Genomic DNA, 21,006 nt, shown 5'->3' with positions numbered 1-21,006 from the left:
TCGACCCGCCGCACCTTTCCAACAAATGTCAAAATTAATACCGGGTTCGGAAAGAAATAATCGTTACACAGTTTCCACCTTTCCACCATTCCACCGAATTTGGTGGTAATCGCTATAACCGTCTCCGAGAAAAACGCATGTGACGGACTGACAGACAGATAGACAGACAGACAGACAATAAACCGATTTGAATATGGTTTTGTTTTACACAAAACCTTAAAAACTATTATAGATTTCAGTTTTTTTTAGTGTAGAATGAGTTTGAGTCCCTCAGCCGCTTGATGGAGAAAGGGTTCAGAGATTTAGCAAGTGGGATGTTAAGCTCATGTGGACGAACCATAATATCTTCGGCATCTGACTAGGTTAGATTCACATTTGTAAATTTAGTGAGAGCCATGCAACGCATAAAAGAGGAGAAGCGGGTTTATAAAAATAAGTATTCTAAAGGTAACATAGTAAAATGTCACAACTCCATAGGAAAAGCTATTTTTGAAAGGCTGAAAAACAATCATATTTCGCTGGCTAACAGTTTGCTTTACTTACTGAAACATTCGTCTTAATCGCAACGACCGATAGCAGTGCGCTAAGCTGCACAAGAATGCCTTTTTGAGACTTCTGTATATAGAAAGAAGTTGGCCTTTCTGTGAAGGTTAGTGGTCGACATCTTAAGTCAGACATAAAGAAGTATTCAAAAACGCATCCTTAGAGATTTTACAATCATCTCTGTTTTGTCAAATATAGTAAGCAAAGTGTGCGTATTAATGTAAAGCATTCATAAAGGTAATTAAAAGTAATTCGTCGGAAAGAACTGATTTTAAATTTAGTTTACTTCAGTTTTTTTAGTTAGTAGCCTAAATGTGCATTTAGAGTATTAGTGAGTATACCAATAGATCATTCCTCCATAAATAAGGAGGATTTTCAAGGATTACTAGTGATTAGCCTAAAAACGTCTACCGCCTCGTAGTGGGGATTCACTAACCAATCACACCCTCCCTACGGTTGCTCCCTTGCTGCCCAGAGCCTTTACAACCGTTTTTTGCACAGCTTATTCATGTTTTATTTTTATCATCTATTACCCATAACTTTGCGTAACTTTTTCATCAATGTTCAACTCCGCTAACACTCTTTGCGCCAGTAAACTTTGGATTACATTGCATTCTAGTTTGAATGAAAACATAAAGATAAACATTTTCAAGGTACAAAGGCCATGCTTTCTATTTAGTGCAACTCTCTCACTAGATAAGACACGCGCATTGCTCTAACTGTGCATACGCTATTTTCTTATCACCACAAACTTCACCTTCGCCCAAACTCTAGCCAATATTCCAAATTTTATATTCTAAACTTGACTTTGAGCCAATGTCAAATTTAACACTATTAAATGCGCCCCTTCGATGCCTCACATATTTACCTGGTTTATGCTTTCGAATACCATCCATTTGCCAAGTTACTCTTATCAGATGTAACTTTTTTTTTATTACCGTTCATATGATGTTATCAGCGAAAATTGAGGTACACAATAAATGGGAATAATCAAACGTGTCATTCGCATTTATCTAAGTTATGTGATAAGCTAACCCTTGCCATGATTACCTATGGAAAAGGGGAATAAATATTTACTGATTTCATACTTCTAGGGGTACATCGAGAAAAACAGACTTTTATTAATCCATATTTTGAATGTGCTGGAATAGAATTAAATCCACAGAACTGGAATATTGAAATGCTTTTGCCGAGGTTGTTCTCCCTTCTATAATGTTATCATTAAAATGCGTATTTTATGAGAAATAGAATATTGTGAATGTTTGGAATAAAGATACAAATCTAATAACTTAGAAAATAATAAGTTGATAAAGTAGACAAAATACAACAACAGAATAGTATAGAAATCTTTAAACTGGAGCTTACTAATTGAAATCAAAGCTTAATAATTTTAAAGTCTGTTTCCAACGATCAGATTTGCCGATCTGTTTTCGCATACGATGTTGATATTTAGTGTATTGCAAAGTTTTCTACTCCATTCTTCGAAATATCCAGTGATTTTTTTAAAAGTGCTTCGTCAATTTAGTAACATATTCTTCCTGTATATCAAGACAATGAGGTCATGAATGTCCTTATTTCAGTTTTTAGGGCTTTGTTTGTTAAAGAAAGCCTTATTAAAATCGGTTCAACGGCCATCTGTTTGTCCATCCGTTTGTCTGTCTGCCTGTTGTACCATATATGCAATAAGTTACATCTATTTTGCCTATATGAGGCAAAAAAAAGGGTGTAAAACTTTTTTAACCGAATACAGTCTCGAATAGGTCTCTATTAATACTGCTCTCTATTTGGTCCGGTCCGACATCACATGGATACGGACTTAGGACTTCTCAATCCCTGAAAAGAAATGGTTTATGGAGGCTAGGAACTTTTGAAAAGGCATACAATTTCTAAAAAAATTTTATTTTAAAATGAAGCCCCATGTTTGATCTCTCACCCAGTAGTGGATTATAATGGTTCTAAATATGGAAATAGAGGGAAGTAAAGTAGAACCGAAGATAAAATCTAACAAAACCAAGGTTCTCAGTCTGACGGATCATTGTAATCCTCTTATCTGCATTAATGGGCAGAGCACTGGAGGCGTTGATTAATTTGTATATCTAGGAATCTTCCTTTCTTTCGGCGGAACTTATTGCCGCTTAATGCTTTAGCATCATCATCATCAACGGCGCAACAACCGGTACCTGGTCTAGGCCTGCCTTAATAACTAACTCCAGATATCCCGGTTTTGCGCCGAGGTCCACCAGTTCGATATCCCTTCCCTTCGATATCGTTTTAACAGCTGAGCGTAATTACGAGGTGTTCCTAGCGATTAATTATTTTAAATAATAAAAACTCGTTTTTCCTATTCGCTAGTGTTGATTCATATTTTACAAGTACCGATATTTCGGGAACCACTTGTGCCTTTCATCAGTGAGTCTTGTTGGACTCTGAATGGATTTGATTTGATTTCCGAACTGGCTGCATTAACACGCAACCTTTTAGCAAATTGTTGTGGTAAAGGAAGCTAAATATTGGAGTTCTTCCAATGACGCCTATCCGCACTTCTTCTGCTGATCTGCCCTGCGACACTTCTTCTCCATCTAAGGTCTTTGTTTTTTCTTTTAAAATAAAATCCATGAGTAATCCCATGACTATTTAGAAGTTGAGGTATAAAGATGTTAAATAAAACCGAAGGCGCCTACTGTACTCGCAATCCACGTATTTGAAATCAAGCTACCCCTTGATCACGCAGCCGGTGGTGTATGCTGGTTCACCTTAACTTGAAGTCGCTTAAGCAACTGACACCATGCAAGGAGTAGAAACTTCGAACTGCTGCTAAATGGACTCTTACTCCGGCTTAGCACACTGTTGAACTATCAGAAGACAATTTCCCTCGGCCACAACAGGGAAGTCGTCTGAGGACTTGTCTGCTGATACAATGTTAACCTAAAACATAGTTGACCGCAACATCTGCTATCGAATTAAGGTATTTGTCGCCTTAAGGAATAACTGTATCTAGGATCCTCTCTACCTGCTAGCGGAAACACTTAAATGTTATTTGAAATAACTAGATGGTTTTTGCTTGCACATCCCACGTGTAGCTCTGATGAAGAGAACAAGCAAAAACCGTCAAATTATTTCAAATAATTTAATAGCTAGAAACATCATAAGATTACACTCAGACCCAAATGTTTTTAATCCAGGCAGACTATTACACTTTTTTAAGATTATGTGAAAAACAAAACCTTATTAAAATCAGTTTATTGATTGTCTATCTGTCTCTAGCTGTCAGCCGCCCACACTTTTCTCAGAAACAATAACACCTATAGCATGAAGGCCTTGGGAGTTTAACATAAGTAACTGCCATGATGGCCTAATTTCATGGTTCTCTTCAAGCTTCAATTGATTTGGCGACTATACTGAGTGCAGACTAAACATTTAAACCAGTGGGCGCGTGGCTTATCTAAGCCTACTGCAGCAATTGAGAGGTACGGACCTGAATAATAAAGCATGACTTCATGCATTAAACCTACAAGGAGCTCTGGCCGCGATATGAGCGCAACTAGAACCATCATGAAAATCCCAGTAAGGGGGTCAATCGCAAATAACCGAGCCGAGCGTATATGCGTTCCACTGGAGCATATGCTCTGAGAGGGCCATCCTGGCTCCCATAGCACCAGATAACCTTCGGTGAGGCTTCGTGGCAAGTGCAGATCCCATACAGACTGATTTGGTGTCCAGTAAAGAGCTTTGAAAGAAGTATGCACTTTAAAATGGGTTTAAGAATGAAGTAAGTTGCTGTTTTTTGCAAGAGAAATCCAAAATTACCTGCATATTTCCTCCTTGCAAACCGCGAATTTGCTCCGGAGTTCATGAACCAGCTACATCAATTTTGTCCTTGTAAATTGCCCTTGCAATCACTACAGATGCAGCTTTCGCATGGTGGAGATTTACCTGAACTACCATATTGCTGACCATTGGCTCCATTAGTGTTTGAAGGTCTTCTCCACTGTCGCAGTTTCATCCTCCTCTTCGGACATGGCGCTTTCATACATATCGCTGTTCACCAGAAGATCTATATCTAGGTCTAGAATTCCTTCTGACTGGGCAGTAGCTCTACTCCCCTGCTTGGTCCTGCCCTTTCAGAGATTAATTCGGGGAACTCGGTAGGTTTTCCACCCAATTTCTCGTCCAAAATATCTTTCCTTTGCTTCTCCCTGTGCACATGCACAGATATGCTGCCTATAATTAATAAGGCAGTTTTATCGTTTGATTGCCTCCAAGATTCGATCAAGGTAGATGATCGTGGGGAGTTTGTATTTGCCCTCTACTTAACTTCTTAAGACTCTTCATAATTGCGTATGAAGAAAATCATTTGAGCAATTTGGAGGCTCATAAGATCCTCTGTCTCTAGTACTGCATCTTTAGAAAACTACACCGTCACCATATGTGCCCCTGGTATCATCTCCAGTAAATGTAGACATTTCCGCTTCTTTCCAGTCAAGTACTCTGACTATGATCCTAAACAATTCCGCAGTGTCCTCCGCCGCAGAATCCACCAGTATATGACCTGGTCGAAAGTATATTGCGGTTGGCACAAGCTCCGCACTCAATCGACTGTACATCTGACTAATCTTCGAAATTTTCCTGCACCTTATGAGTGAGCATTCCCTCCGGGAGTGCCCTTATTGGTTGCGGTCACTGTAATAGGCTAATGTTGACTATGGATTCACTGTTTGACTTCCCACCTTCTATGTTTTTAGGTGTAGTCACCTGGCTCCCTGATTGCGGTGATATGCCTTCGCCTAGTGGGCGACTTTGTGTGGAGTACGGGGTCCTGCTTGTTTGTTATTGTTTTTAAGTTTTTTTTATAGATATAATCATGCTCGTAGAGATTGGATAAGGTCAAACTTACTCATTGAGGTGACCAGGTATCAGTAAGGCTCCATTCGTATACCATCAGTTGCAGCCGACTACAAACTGTCCAATGGGCACGGTTCTCTTAATAACCTGGATTGGGAACGGTGTTTTTCGACCTTTCAGTGCAGATTCCTAGCGTTTTTGTTAATAATAGGACGACCTCTTACAAAGTGTGGCTATCACCACCTACTGACGGATTTCTTAGATGATAGCCTTAGCCTGGAGCCACATATTAGCCGCAAAGAGAGATTTTTTTCGCAATAACCCACAGCCAGATCGTTTCCAAACCAATTTGCCACTCCAAGGAAAATTACTCCATCATGCATTATGTTTCATAGCAAAAACCCCAATATGGGGCCTTGGGGAACAACTGCTGCTTATTATCCCCAGTTCGCCAACAGATCTGTCGCAGTTCTTCCCCAATTACCCCAGGGATTGAGAAGACGTCCTGCCGAACCGTTGGTTGATGTCCACTTTCTTCCTGTAGTGGGAAAAGAGCTACGATTATTCTGACCAAGCGTCGTAGGCACGTCATTTGGGGTGATTTTTGCCCATGAATCTACTTACTGAGGTAAGACAGATTGATGATTGAGCCTAGCTCTTTGTCTTGGAAGGTGGGCACGCATCCAACGGTAGCTAGTACGATGTCCAGTTTCATGAAGTTTTCAAGCAGGATTTGGCCTCTGGCTTTCGCTACTCGACTTCCTCGGACCAAAGGCTTACGCGTTAAAAATGAATGATTTTTGGGATGGTGGTATCCATCGTCCAAAACCAAGTCGTCTAGCATCTCCTCATATTGCGCTAATGTTGCACTAGGAAAAGTGTAATAGCTGAAGATATCGAATGCCATTGTTTCTTGAATGGCTTGCCGTCCGCATGGCCATACCGCCGCGTTTCACTCATGTGCACTACCGTAATTTCGGTCCACATTCGACTTTCGAGTGGTTTGCCACTACAAGCTATTTTGTTTGAAGAGTCTTGAGCTGCGTTGCAATGGTTGAAGTTGATTTGTATCAACCTCACTTAGATCTACAATTCAGCTTTCTCTTGTATTTCGGACACCTGCCACCAACTGTAACATACCGGCCATCCATTCCGTCTTTCCCTTTGCACAAAAAGCATTGTAAATATCCAGTACAGTCTTTGATAAGATGGCCCTCTTCTCCACACTTCCTGCACCTTTTAGACCTACCGTCCTCACTAATACATGCTGTACAAAATGACCGAAATCGAGGCATCTGAAACATCTCTTGAGAGCTACTTGCTTCCTAAGTCGACATATGGCCCAACCTATTCTTACCTTGCCCGCGGTAATCGGTTAAACTCCTGATTGCATCGGCAAGCTGATAATAGCCGTCTGTGCACCCCATAGGCCATCTTCATCTTTATCATTTTCTCTTGTATTCCGCACCACATACATCCTCCCCTAATGTAACCCCGTCTAAGCCTTTACACTCGATTGCTATCTGTTGCTTTCGGGCTTTCACTTTTGCTTGCGTGCGCCTAATACGACCCACACTACCGGTGTGTCAGTTCCGGATTGGCTTTGACTTTCCGAAAGATATCGACGTAAGATATATCTCTTTTCTTGGAAATAATGATTATTTCCGGAAGAACCCTCCTTTTCTTCCTCTGCCACTTTTTGCTGCCCACTTTTGCCCATTGCTCGGGTTTACGAGCTGCAAATTTTTCCCTTTTGCCAAAGTTGGGAATGTAATCGAAGAACTATCCGGAACCTTCGCCGGTTCAGCTTTCTTTAACGAGGAAGCTTTTTGCTTCTTAGCCGCCTGCTGGGTGCCAAGAAGCTCATTTATTCCGTTCCTACTCCGTTTTCCTGTGTTTTCACTCACCTTATATGATGAAGGTGTTATCTGCGTCTCTTGCGTGACTTTGCCAAGTGCCACTCGAGTGTTTTTCTCCTCCACTGCCCTAATATGCGAAAGCTTAATCCCGGTTATCAGAGACCTGACATTTAGGTGGAAATCCTCCTTTCCTTGATAAATCGAGAGTTCTTTTGTTTGTGAACCGAGGGATTCCTAAGTCCGCCATCCACTTGATGGCGGACCGGACCAGTAGAAAAACAACATACCGTGGTCCACGAAACCCTGGTTCTTGGGCAAGCACCCAAATTGCAAAAAGCAATATGATTTGCTGTTTCGTACAAACAAAAGTCTAGTTTAGCCTCGGCCGGCTTACAAGGCAGGTTTTATCCTTGTTATAATTCATACACATATCGTGTTTTTGAATTGATATAAGGGAGTAAATGCCACTTTGTAACCACTTTGGTCAGCTTCTCCCAGAGCAGAGATGAGGCCAGTCATATCACAGAGTTCGTTTATGAGTTCGCCCTGTGAATCGCCTTCTACGTCTGTTTTTCACAGCAGCAGCATTCACGTCGATCCGGGAACTATTCGTGTTTCCTTTCGAATGCCGCGAGGAATCTGGACTACCTACGGGTAACCTTCCAAACTTTGACTGGTTGCGTGTGCGGATCTCATTTGCACTCCACTATTATCTCTTGTGGAGAGATCCCGAAGTAGCCAACTTTCCCAATACTGAGGCGCTGCGGCCGCTGCATAACGACAGCCGGGAGCCAGCTCACCTATTTCCACAAACGGGCGGTGCACGGTAAACAAAATTCTTTTCTCGTCCTCCATATTCAGTTTGATTCCTGGCTATCCTTCCCATAGTCAATTTTTGGATAAGCACACATCTCCTGATGCGTACATGTGCTTGCCCACAGCGCATTCGCTGAGCGTTAACTTATCCGAACAAAGGGATGCACCTAATGGAAGATTTGCCAACTCCACACAGGCCTGAAAGCGAGGTAGGTTGACTCCCAGGGAGCTATATTCCGCATCAGTCTATCCTGCAGTTCACTGCTTGATCCCATTCTTACATGAAATATCTACAAAACCGTTTCCGTTTTCCGACTTCTTTGTTTTTCCAACCAATTTGAAGTAATCTTCGGCGGAATGTAATTTGAATTTCAAAATTATATAAATCCTAATTTCCGCAATTGACAAAATTATAAAAATTATGTAATTGTAAAATCGAGATCCGCAGATGACTCCAGTAACTAATTATGAAAACACCGTAACTTCTTTCACAGTAGTTACTAAATATTTTTCAGATATATCCATTCCATTTCAATTGTAAAATGTAGATATAACCATTTCAATAGTACATTCGCGTACACAAGTGAGAAATCCTTCATTCAATATGTGCTTGCATCTAAAGAAAAACCGGGGATTCCCCTAACAGGTGTATTGCGATGAATTGAGTAAGATCTTTTCCCCCTGGGAACAAAACCTGTACCCATTTTACCAAACAATGAGTTCCTGCCTGAAAGAAATTACCCAAGGATGATTGAGCACTTGACAGATTTACTGAAAGATTCCTTCTTCACCTTCTCACTTTCCTTCCGTTGCATCAATGACGCACCAACGATGCACATGCACCGCCTCCACATTCGACACGCTAATAAATCGTCTGCCCCCTGTCAATGGAAATTAGGTCAAGACCGACACTGTGTGACCTAAAAAACGTTCCATCCACTCGAGTTCGGTGAAGTGCGGGGTCAACTCACTTCTCATTCAATCCCACGACACTCAGAACCGAACTAATCCAGGTCCTCCATATCTACGGTGCCTTTGCGCTGAATTACACCGACCGGCAACAAAGTGCAGCCATACACGCCGCAGGGGCCCGTGCTGCTGTTCGATTGGGAGTGTTGGGATAATGACTCCGTCGAATCGCTCAGCTGGAGTGACGATACACGTGGATAAAAACTTCCAAATACAGCCAAAGCTGATTCCCCTTCAATAAAGGAATGCGCGGCGAATTGGGCCCTCATATATGGGAAAGCGTTTATGATGCGCGGAAAATCGTTCTCGACTATGGAAGCATTGCCATATTCGAGGTGGTATTTCTCCAATGGCTGAAATGACTTTTTTTTTCTCATTGTACTGAGACTGAACGACCGACCGACTCCGTACAAGCCGTGAAGGTGACCTTCTTGGGGGCGAATTTCAGAGTACGCGAGTCAGTATAGAAACGCACCAGTGTACTATCTTCAAGCGGTTGGAAAATCATTTTCCGCATTGATTTTGTCGCGTTTGAATAGTCGTCCTGACCCTGATCGAGCCTGGATATCGCTCCCGTGTTTGAGTGCTGTTCGGTGAACGCCTGGAGCTCAGTTTACCGTGGAATTCGAATACTATTCGTAACTCGTTCGTAACGGTTTGATTGTTTCGGTTGCACTTGTCTAAGAGGCGTACGGTTGCAACAGTGCAACGTGCAGTTGACGGTTCTCTGTTTATAGTGGTTTGCATTGTGAGGCGCGAAATCGCGAGTGTTCTCAATTAACTTGTCAGTGCTTGGCTGATATTCCCACAGGAGCTCTTTGCATATCCTTTTTCACATAACCTCACATCCGTCACCCTGGCGTGCACAATGGAACCAGTGTGTTTGGCCTTAGAGCGCTGCTACGTCAGAGGCAAAAGGAATCACGAAATTGTAAGTTGCAATTTACATTCACGTTTTTTTCTATTCTATTCTTGCGAAATTGCGTAAATCCTTCCATATCGATTGGTTCCCCCAACGCCAACAGAAAATCCCAAACCTACGTCAAAGTCTCTTCGGCGAACCGTTGCCACTGCGTGTGGGTGAGGGACCCTTACGCGAGCCTTCCAAGCGGCATTGCGTGGGCTGAGACTCTACGTGAAGATGTTTATTAGTCCTTTGTAGGGTGGACTAGCGTGAACCCACCGTCGCCTTTCCAGCCTTCTCGGCACGAGGTTCCTATCGATCTGGTGGATGAACATCCTTGAACGAAAGTATTTGTATCGCATTGAGGTAGAGCCGAATTGCTTTCGGTTTACGAGTTGGAATAAAATGTTGATTGAAAGGGAAAGTTGTTTATGCTTATTCGTTATTGCTGGATAATGGCACACATTAAAACCAAAAGTAGCTAAAAGGTATCGAGCACGATTCTTATCAGTTCGTTCATCCTTTTAATACCGTTACTGTGCAGACGGCAATGTTGAGTTTACAATTAAAATTACGATGAAATTCCTAATGAATGCCACGAAAACGATATCTGGTTAGGAGTTTTGTTAATTCTTAGAAGCCTGTTATGATGGAACCACATAAAACAATCTTTGGAATCTATAGTTTCAATTCATTCAACCACCGAAGATAGGGGACTGCCACGGGAGGTACTGCACACCGGTAACAAATTTGTTTGGAAGCTATATACGAGTTCGTCTACAATGGACCACCTCGCGCTATGAAAGGTCAGCGGTTTATTCAAAGTTGGAATATAATTCTTATGTAATTCGATTAATTGTGACTACAAACTAAGAACGCACCCAAGTGATGTGAAAAAACAAGGAGTAAGTTGTCGAGAAAGCTAGACGCTTCCGGGATAAAAGGTTTTGGAACGATGAGTGCATGTCAGTTCTATGTGTACATAGTTAAAAATTACATTGCCATATATTTTGTAAAAAGCCACTTACACAAATAATTTGATTTGGAAAGCACTTTATTGATGGTAATCAACCCAAACGCTTGCCACTAGGAGTTCAATATTATTAGCAAATGTGAACTGGGTTAATCTACATCAGATACAAATCAAGTCGAGAAACCGGAAGCTTGACGCTCCAGGTATGAAAGGTTTTGTTTGTTTCGCCTGGAAGTAGAAAGAAGGAATAATACAATTTGTCCCAAAAATTCTGTCGAAGGAGGTCACCTATGTAAGCAAATTAATGCAGTTTCTAAAGATATGACAAAATTTTTATTTCATTCTTTACCATTCAAAACTTAAACTAAAGATTTATTCAATTTTTATTTACATTACATTTTTCAAAAAACTGGGAAATTGTGGACTGACGTAAAATTTTCTGTTTTCCTTCTAAGAAGAGTGTTACGTCCCTCTAAATTTGTTAAATGCTCGAAGGCAATATAGTCGTTTTTGCAAAAAAAACTTGGTTGAAATTGTTTTCAAAGCAGCCTGATTTGACATCTAAGCAGATTTCGCTACTGGAACAGTCTATCTCAAGCTCTGGGGCTGTTGATAGGGACTCAATTCTTTATCGATTTCGAGGAATTCTGTTGCGTCGGAATAGCCCTCGCCAGGTTTTTCTGCCAACCCAAAAATAGAAGACAACGTTGCTAAGGGCTAGTCATTCTCATGGTTGAATTCTTCAATCATAATTTCTGTCAAATCCAAATCTAAAGCAGTTTGTAATTGTTACTGACTGCACCTTAATCCAGGCTGCTTTTATGAAATGCACAGCCTCCAAGATGTGTTTAACATGCATGCTTCGATAGTAAACTTTGAAATTTTTAATAACGGCTTACAAGCTGATTTCGTGTTGCTTAAAAGAAAAATAATTTGTATATTTTGTAATTGCAAGTCGCGAGCATGCGAAGTTGCATTGACTTGGTAAGGCAAAAGTTTCCTTTTTGCTGGCTAATTTTTTGGTCGAAATCCATTAGCCACTTAGTCATTACTTCACGTGTAATCTATGCCTTTCTATTAAAATGCCAAATTATTGGTAACCGCTTGATGTCCAGAAAGGAAAATGCTCTGGGACGTACAACTTTCCCAATCACAAGTGGTTTTTCTTTTTCTCTTTTTAAATTAGCGTACAGTAAAATTGTTAGCCTTTCTTTGGACAATTTTCCACCGTGACACTTATCCGATTTGAGAGCAAGCGTTTTGTTGAGTAATGCTCTAAAGAAAAGACTTGTTTTGTCGGCATTATAAATGTCCTGGAGTCTATTACCAATTAGAAGTGCTGAAAGTTTTTTTAAAAATTGTTCTACGTCTTCTGGATTAAAAGCAGAGGCTTCACCAGACACACATCGAAATGTTATGTTGCGTCTACTGCAAAATCTTTGCGTTAGATGCAGCGAAATCTTTACCTCCAAGGCTTAAAGCTATTTCCTTGGCTTTCTCTTGAACAATTGGTCCCAATAATAGAGAGATTTGACTTCGGACCTTGCAAAACCAGTCATAAACCGTGGCATCAATATTTTTTTCCTTTCGAATTGATAAAGTTTCTTTTACTGTTGATATTTTCTCCAGAAATCCATCTTTGTTACGCACAATAAGGAAAGCCTGTGTCTTTCCTATCTCAAATCTGGTTGAGACAAGTCAAATTAATTTATCAATATTGAAACTGTTTTAGAATATTTGCCTATAGTTTTACCTTTTGGTTAGCACACGCACTGATGTATTTTCAGTTTCATATGCGTTGAGAATATTTATTTTCTCTTTTTCAGTAAGCACTTTCCTCTCTGACATTATTAATTATTTTACCTTTTACACTTTTCACTTCAACTTACTGCGACAATGCTGCGCTCATAAACAAAATTACCACAAACATTTCCTATCACGGGAGTGCCCAAATTAGTTTGTGGACTTTTACGTTTTAATTCCTACCCACAATTTTGGGCCTCGCACACTTTTAAGAGTTTCGTGTCCGGCCGTGAAGGGTTTTTTTAATAAAAAAATTATAAAATCTACTGTCCGCGTTTGGTCAAAAAGGGTGTCCGCCCAAAAGAGGCAAATTGTTCAAATGGTGGAAATCGCCGCGGAAAAAACGACAATCCTTTTGACCACGAATGGGTTTTCGTTAAGCTTCTTATAGAGACCAAGCTTCGGGGAAATTTCTTGCTCGCTCGCCTGCCTTATCGACCTTGACCTTGATTTTGCAAATATTAGACTTTTCTACCAAAATGTAAGGGGTCTACAGACCAAACTATCGAGTTTCTAGTTAGGATTCCAGCATCATATCATCTGCCAAGTCAACCGGCGGAGGTGCCCTGATAGATGAGTGTCCCCTTTGTTTGTTGTCTGAGACAGCAAGAGACATTTTCCCACGCCATACATAAGTTAATAACAGTGTGAATTTAGTGCAAATACACTAAGCAATATTCTGTCATGTCGTATCTTCCCCAGTAAGGGTTAGCAAAACTATCATGTCGTGTCGGTCCCAGTGGGCGCGCTCCTTTATACCTCAAATTCTTTCGAGATTTTAACTAGCCATTTCATCCACAAAAGGAGGAACTTCTCCAGATGTCACACGGTTAAAAACCGTGATGAAGTGTTCTTTCATCATCTGCAGTTGTTCGTCGTCGTGGATCTGACCGTTAACGTCTTTTACAGGAAACTCAAAAGATTTGCGGCCACAGGCAAGCTATTTCGTGATGCGGTATACATTTTCGAAATCATTGCGTTCTGCAACATCTTTCGCTTCCCTGACCAGCGCAATAGCAAATTCGCTCTTGTCACGGCGCACGCTACGCTGGTTTTCTGCAGGTTTCACCCGATATCGGAGATTCAGCGCGTCACTCCCGGCATCACTCGTAGCGGTCAAGAGAGCTTTCAACCCCGACCGTTCATCGAACCGGTTCCACGATTTCACGATCAGCCAGATCTTATGACCCTCCCTCGGGATGTGGCCTACTATCTGTGTAGCGCCCAAGAAAAAACGACATTTTTGATGGCATCCCAATGCTCGTCAATATTCTCAGGCAGGTTATCCAGTATATCTGCCGTCTGATTAGCAAGATAGCTCTCCAACTGTCGAGCGACAGCTGGGTCATACTAGCCGTCAATATTGAACTTAGGGAGTCGCGGCACTCTAACGCTGCAAGAAGTGGTGGACACAACACGCAAGCGAACTTTAGCGACCATCAGATAGTGATCATTTCCGAGGCCGGTGTCAACGCTTCCTTTGTCACGGACATTCAGAAGACAACTCCTAAATCTACTACCGATTGTTCGTACGGCGTTCGTCAATTGAAACCCAACGGACCTTATGGCAGGAACTGTGCTCGAACAATATGCCACCAATGACGCGGCGATGGAAGTTGCAAAAATCAGCGAACCTACCACCATTACCGAAATGTTCAGTTTATTTCGCTGGAATCCCTGCTCAAGTTTGAGAAAGTGAGCATTCTGAGAATACTCACTACCGTTGTCAAGGAGCTTACGCATATCAGAAACCAATTATAGTCAGTTTTCTATAACCAAACAGGTTTTCTACGTGAGATCAGTCCCTCTCCGATGCGGTGTTGCCGTTTCAGTAGCAATAAAGTTTCAAAATTGGCAGGTTGCTAGCCCACAAATATCTATCCCTTTTAGTCACCTCTTACGACGAGCAAGGAAGACTTTGAGAATATTCTTAAGCCCCAACTCACAGGGCAATTTGAGCCTTGTATGAATTCACCATGTTTGGTTACTCATTATTGTGGGATACTGGCATTCTATGATGACTTCCGGAGCAAAAGAATTGTTAATAATAGTGGAGTTCTCAGCAGACATTCCACTATCATGCTCTATGTTTTTCTGTTTCCTTAGCTATTCACAAGCGGGGTCGGCTCGTCGTGATCGGTTGTGCCATTTTATTTTATCAAAGGCCTAGTCTAGATGTTGTGGCGAGGTCTTCAAGTCACCATCCAACGTATCACAACACCGTTCTTTGAGCCGAACTTTTAATCGTTTACCACCGGCTTCAGACCAATCTTGGCAAGTGAATTCTCGTTACCCTGAATTACGTGACCATACCATCGATGACGTTCTCCACTATCGGTGTAACACTTAAAGCTTTACTTTTCGGATCGTGGTAGAGCAGTTGAACCCATCGCACGAATTCCTCTGGTACTAGGTGTTGCTGTAGAGGAAATTGTTGAACTCACCTCCTTTACAACCAATCTCAAAAAACCCACTTGGAAAGTACCAGTCGGGATCTTTAATTTTATCTATACCACATGACTATATTCAGAAAAATTTTTTGTAGGCCCCTATTCTGATTGCCCCTTTAAACTCTAACATGATTCACAATTATTGGACAATTGATGTCAGTGGTTAGAATATACAGGCAATAAGGCAATGCTATTAGGAGCCTGTTTGAATCAAATCCATAAAGAACCCCAAAACCAGTAAAGAAAAATTACTTAAATGAAAGGAAACATATTTGGTGAAGAAAACATTGATGTACACGCAAATTAAATATTCTCGAAAATATATTTCTGAGAGCAAAGAAAATATTATATTCCAAATGACTCTGGGAACGCTTCATCGCGGCAAAAAAGATGAAAAGGCTGCAAATTCAATGTTTTTTCCAGTCATATCTGCGCTGAAAAGATGTGCTTGTTGCATTTCTCGTTCGTTCACAAACTTTTTATACTGTTGCTTCCTTGGTTCATATAAAACCTTAGACAAGTCAGAAAACCGGAAGCTGCATGCTTCAGATATGAAAGGTTTCATGTATTTCTATTATAAAGGCATTTGAGTGCGCATTTGTGCCCTTAGTAGGTAACAAGTAATATATACCTATAATCTGTGAGAATATCCACTTTCGAATATTCGGATATTGACATTAAAAGTCTTTAATTTGCAAAGAAGTGACAACTTTGACCTATTATAACTTTGTTAATAATGGTGCGATTTCCACCAAATTTGGTAGAATCATGCCCTATGTTATAGCCTATATTGCTGCTAGGATGAACCGAAGGGGGTTTGCAGCCAATTACTCAAAATTATAGTAATGTACTATTATTAACTTTATTTGAACAGGTATCGGTATGGAGGGTATTTTGGTATCTAGGCACCATATAGTGGCAGCCTTTTGACTTTCTTCAGATTTTTCGGTTAAGTAGTTTCTGAGGATGGATCCGTTAAAGAAGTGATCACTTTCAACCCCCCGCACTCCCCACCTTTCCAACAAATGTCAAAACCAAAAACGGCTTCGAAAAGTACTAACCGATACCTTTAATTTGATGCCCCACATGATTATATTTGGTGGAAGAAAATGTACACCCCCCTTTTGCATGTATGAGGATTCCCCTTTACATTCGACGTAAAAGGATGTAACTCACTGTATGCTTGAGCGTTCACAGTTCCCACCTTTCCACCAAATTTCATGTCAATCGCTATAACCGTCTGGACAGACAGTAAACCGATTTTAATAAGGTTTTGTTTTATACAAAACCTTAAAAAGGGAAGAACCGCAGTTCCAATACTAGAATACTTAGTAGGCCCATTTGCGCTATCCCCTTTAGACAATCAGAAATAACTAAGTCCAGAAGTCGGATTTCAACCCCAGGTATTTATTCTAGATAGCGAAGCTGGCATCTCAACCACGTCGACCATCACACCGGCTATACCATTCGTAATCTTTCCTTTCCGACATGTGCCTGAAGCTTCCCTATAATGTCAGAAAATTTCACACTCCCTTGGATGACAAATTTGATTATTACGCGTTTCTCATCGAAGTTTGGTTATTGACTGTTGGAAATATGGTCGAAACCTATCAAAAAGAACTTTTTTAAATTGTGCAGCATAGACACGTTCCCTTACGTGTCGCTTACTTGCGCTGCCCCTTTCGTCTATCGAAGTTTTTTGGGGGAACTGCAAACATGGGAAGGATATTGAGTATCTATTTGAGTTATCCTGGGTAGGATAGACAAAAAATGTTTCAAATTGAATTGACAACACAAGAACACGAAACGAGGTCAAACCAAGGGTATTGACTTAAAGACTGCTCCGTTCAGTATACACTCGTAATATGTGGCTCATAAGGTTGTGTGCTTCAATCACAATTATTCAGATGGGATTTTCTTTTCCTTCCTTTTTCCTTACGAACACGATACTATATATACAACTTCATACTCATCGAACTCAAATTAAACGGCATAAAGTGGTTTCCAGTGACTATCAGATATCAATTATCATGAAAAGTATCTTTTTCTTCGTTGTCCAAATAATCTTTTTACGAAATGTTTTTATTGATTGACTTTCACTTTCAGTTTGGCTTAAGAACGGCACGTGAGCTTGGTTTCGTACTGCCCTGCCGGACACAGTCCAGTCGCGGTGCACTTTGTAACTGCCAACAAATTCCAGTTCTCCATCATTCTCGTTTTCTGCCCAGTTGGCGAATTACGAAATTCCAAACCCTCATCAAATCAAGTAGCTGCGGTGACATTGAACCACTCCACACAAATTTCGCGTTGGCGTCATGCTAACTAAGCACTTCTTGTTTTCACGTCAACTTCCGGCAGGCATTAGTGCTAAAACGCTGGCAAATAAGAATGCAAAGATTGAGAATATCCGCGTACTCCCATACTCACTTTTGGTAAGGCTCAGTATGAAAAAAGGGTGTGTGAATTACTCCCCCAGCCAACATTTCCGAAAAGATTGCCTCTAATGTGGTGAGACGTCGGAGAGACGGTCAGGGTGAATGTTCCCCAACCTTCAGAAGACATTGTGGCTTGCGCCCGCGCATTTTTTTATGTGGGGCGAAAGTTTATCATCAGCGTGCGGAGGAGAGATAACAACTTGAAATGAATTGGAAAGGATGTCGACCGTGAGCAGCGCACACCCCCAAACATATTAATCAGCTGGCGAAAGATTGAATGGAATCTGGTCTGGTATCGGGCAAGTAGGCAGAAGTTAGACGGGTGGAGGAGGGAGTTAGAGGATTGTATGCAAGTTTGAAAAGGAAGAGATCGGGGGTTAATGCGGTCCAGATGATATTTTCAGAAAAGTTGGATGTTCGATAATAAAATTTTATCACTGCGGTCTGATTAGTTGGGTGAGATACTTTGGACAATGTGTAGTGGGCTATATCGGTCGGACCAATGAAATTGAAACTTTTTCATTTCGGATCTGATTTTCCTTAAATAAATACTCAGTTATTTCGACTTATAAGATTAGAGTGTTCATCAGATACTATCAAATAGAAATTAGTCATCCAAACTCAGTTCATCCATCCTCTGGTAACCTTCGATTTTCAACCTTAACATCAAAGGAAAGTACGGCACTCCAGAAATACATCCATGCGTTGGCTTCATGTATTGATTCTTGCTATAAATTCCTTCAGTATGGGGTTAAAAATAGCTGGTATGAATATGCTATACACTATTTTACATGCTATAAACTTCGCGGTCCAAAACAATGGATAATAAAAGGCAAGATTTTATCTACACGATTATAGCTCCTGTTGGGGAATGTGCTAAAGGGCTTAGTGTGGTAAAATGGAAATTTTTCGTGATGGCGTGAAATCATAATAATCCAAGAATATGGGGCAGACGGGGAGACTAAAAGAAAATTACTTGAAGTCAAATATCAGGGACATGATGGAAAAGTTCAAATTGCGAACGAACTACGTTTGGATGATTTTAAATATGTACTTTGACATCTAATTTAAGGGAAGCGTTATTTCGTGTAATGAATAATAAGTACAAAGAACTCAAGTGAATTTATAGGGGTGGCTTAAACAAATGTAAGTCTGGAGTTCGTTTGTTGACTCTCATGTTATAATGTTCCTTAATTTATTTATAAGTGGAATTATTGGAGGACAAGAAGTGCAAGAAATAGATTGTCACGTTGTGAAGTTATGGCGAATTCGGGAATCATTGTGGTAAGTAGTTTACTTAATTGTGGCGCGAATCAAATAAAAAATAAATAAATCAACCACTTTATACAAAAAATGTATAAATTTACTAGAACATTTTCTATCTAGATCTATCGAAAAGTTATCTTTAACTTTGGTGAGTAGTCTGAAACACGAAGCTTGACGCTTGAGGTGTAAAAGGTTCTGTGGATTCTTTATGTAAGAATATCTGGGTTCACAATGTGCATCGCTGATAGTAAATATGCACTAAAGATATCTGATCAGTAATATGAAAAATACGATTTTGACTTACTATAACCTTGCCAATAATGATGGGATTTCCACCACAATTCCCAGTATGATACTTCATATTATGTTTTATATCATCGCATTTTTTTTAATTCGATGATGAAATTAGGACTGAAGTAAGTACATTTTCAAAATATAGTCATATGCTATTATTAACTTTATTTGAGCAGATATCGGTATCAGAAATTTCAGACCTAGATGTCATATATGGGCATCACCATGATTTTTTTAGTTTTTGGGTAGTTTCTGAGAATAGCTCCTTAATTTAAGTCACCTATTCCTACCCCTGTTCACCACTTTGAAATGAAAACTTGCTTCGAAAAACGCTGATTGAGCCCTTTTATTTGATACACATGACTATAGTCGATGATCCTCCCTTAAACTCAACGTCGAAACTTATCGCTCGAAAAAGCTCGAATCGAATGTTACCGCAAGGTATTTCACCATTAGGTTCAACTCCATAATCGTCTCACCACGAAAGGACGCAAAATCGGGATCCTCTGTTTGGTCATGATGGCTAGTCTAGGTTTGAGGCAGTCATTCATCCGTTTACCTTTCGCGTCAATATATCAAATCTCATCTGCGCAACCGTTTGTCCGGCAACAAATGCTACAAAGTGTGTTTATGCCAACTTCTTAAACACCTCCCAATATTTTCACACCAATTTGGGATGATAATACCGCAAGGATATAGTTCAAGGAATATATTTAATAGCATTCTTGGATTGGGACATTATTCCTCGCATCAGACGCTATCACAAATTGCGATGATCCCCAACCCAAGAGAAACCCGAACCTTTCCATGTTATATTTTATATAGTCTTCTACCGATTCTCTCGAACTGCACTTTGTTGTGTGCTTCATGGAGCTGTAACATCAAAATGGCGTTATACATTATTCTTTACAGAACGGGACCTAAAATCAACACTTGTTGAAGACCGAAAGTTGTTCGATACTCCAGATATTTGGAAGCGTCTAAGGCTAAATGTTCTTTGTGACCCCTGCAATTTCCACAACTGTACTGATCGGACTGGCAGTATATATCGCCTTTCTAAATCCGAACTGAATCTTTCTTTTCTGGGCTCGGCGTAAATCTATCTTAAATGACGCGAATGGATCGGATAATTCGCCAATGCTGTTTAATAGGCATATAGGCGTATGGGACGAAAGATCGCCCAGAAATTTATTCGGTTTCTGCTGCTTCCAATGTGCGGTAAAAACTGCTTCTTTCGAACACAACGTGAGTGTTTGAGCGAACTAATTCCATAAACCGTCTAAGGCTAGGGCTTCGGGACCTCAAGGACTTCTTCCATGGTTATGTCAGAAATTTCACCAGAGTTTGTCCAAACAGTGGTTAGGTTTCCGCCCCTCGAAAGAATGGGAGAAGAGTGCTTATAATATTCTGTGGCAGATCAAGGTTGATATCGGCAGTGAACGTTTACTGTTCATCGATAACATGAGTACCTCCCGTCCTTCTGCGGTTTTGCATGATCTTTTAAATTGCCTTGTTTTTCTTCTGGAAGTGGCTGATTGTGTTCTTTTATATTGATGGTGCTACTCTTCAAATCGGGTCTATTCATGTTATGTTGGCTATGTCATCTATCTTTAAGGCAGACTGCTGCATTCTTGGATTTCTAGATTCGACTTGAAATGTGGCATTCATTTCTTGAATACAACGCAGCATGCGATACAAGTTTCGCATTATTTTTGCATCTTTCCAAGAATCTCTGACGTCATGTCTTCGCATTTCACGTCAGCCGTTGTCTTCTGCAATAGTACTTCGCCGAACATTTCTTCCACATATTTTTTTATGCCCAACCCATTACTGAAGCCTGTTTGGGCTTTGT

At 40.6% G+C, this 21,006-nt stretch overlaps 1 protein-coding gene across 2 annotated transcripts in view; it reads left to right on the top strand.

The window, feature by feature from the left end:
- The window catches only part of LOC119654823 (hexokinase type 2), a 265,870-nt gene that overhangs the window by 33,456 nt on the left and 211,408 nt on the right, over positions 1-21,006 (top strand). The window contains exon 1 of one of the 2 annotated variants that reach the window (XM_038060386.1): positions 9,506-9,960. The exons of the other annotated variant lie outside the window; for it this stretch is intronic. Coding sequence (XP_037916314.1) covers positions 9,898-9,960 — 63 coding nt within the window. The 5' untranslated portion in view covers positions 9,506-9,897. Of the gene's footprint in view, positions 1-9,505; positions 9,961-21,006 lie in introns of those variants that run through there. 2 annotated transcript variants of the gene reach the window in all.

This window comes from Hermetia illucens, chromosome 4 (genome assembly GCF_905115235.1).
Source record: "Hermetia illucens chromosome 4, iHerIll2.2.curated.20191125, whole genome shotgun sequence".
Lineage (NCBI taxonomy): Eukaryota > Metazoa > Arthropoda > Insecta > Diptera > Stratiomyidae > Hermetia > Hermetia illucens.
This window is presented reverse-complemented; position numbering and strand designations above follow the sequence as displayed.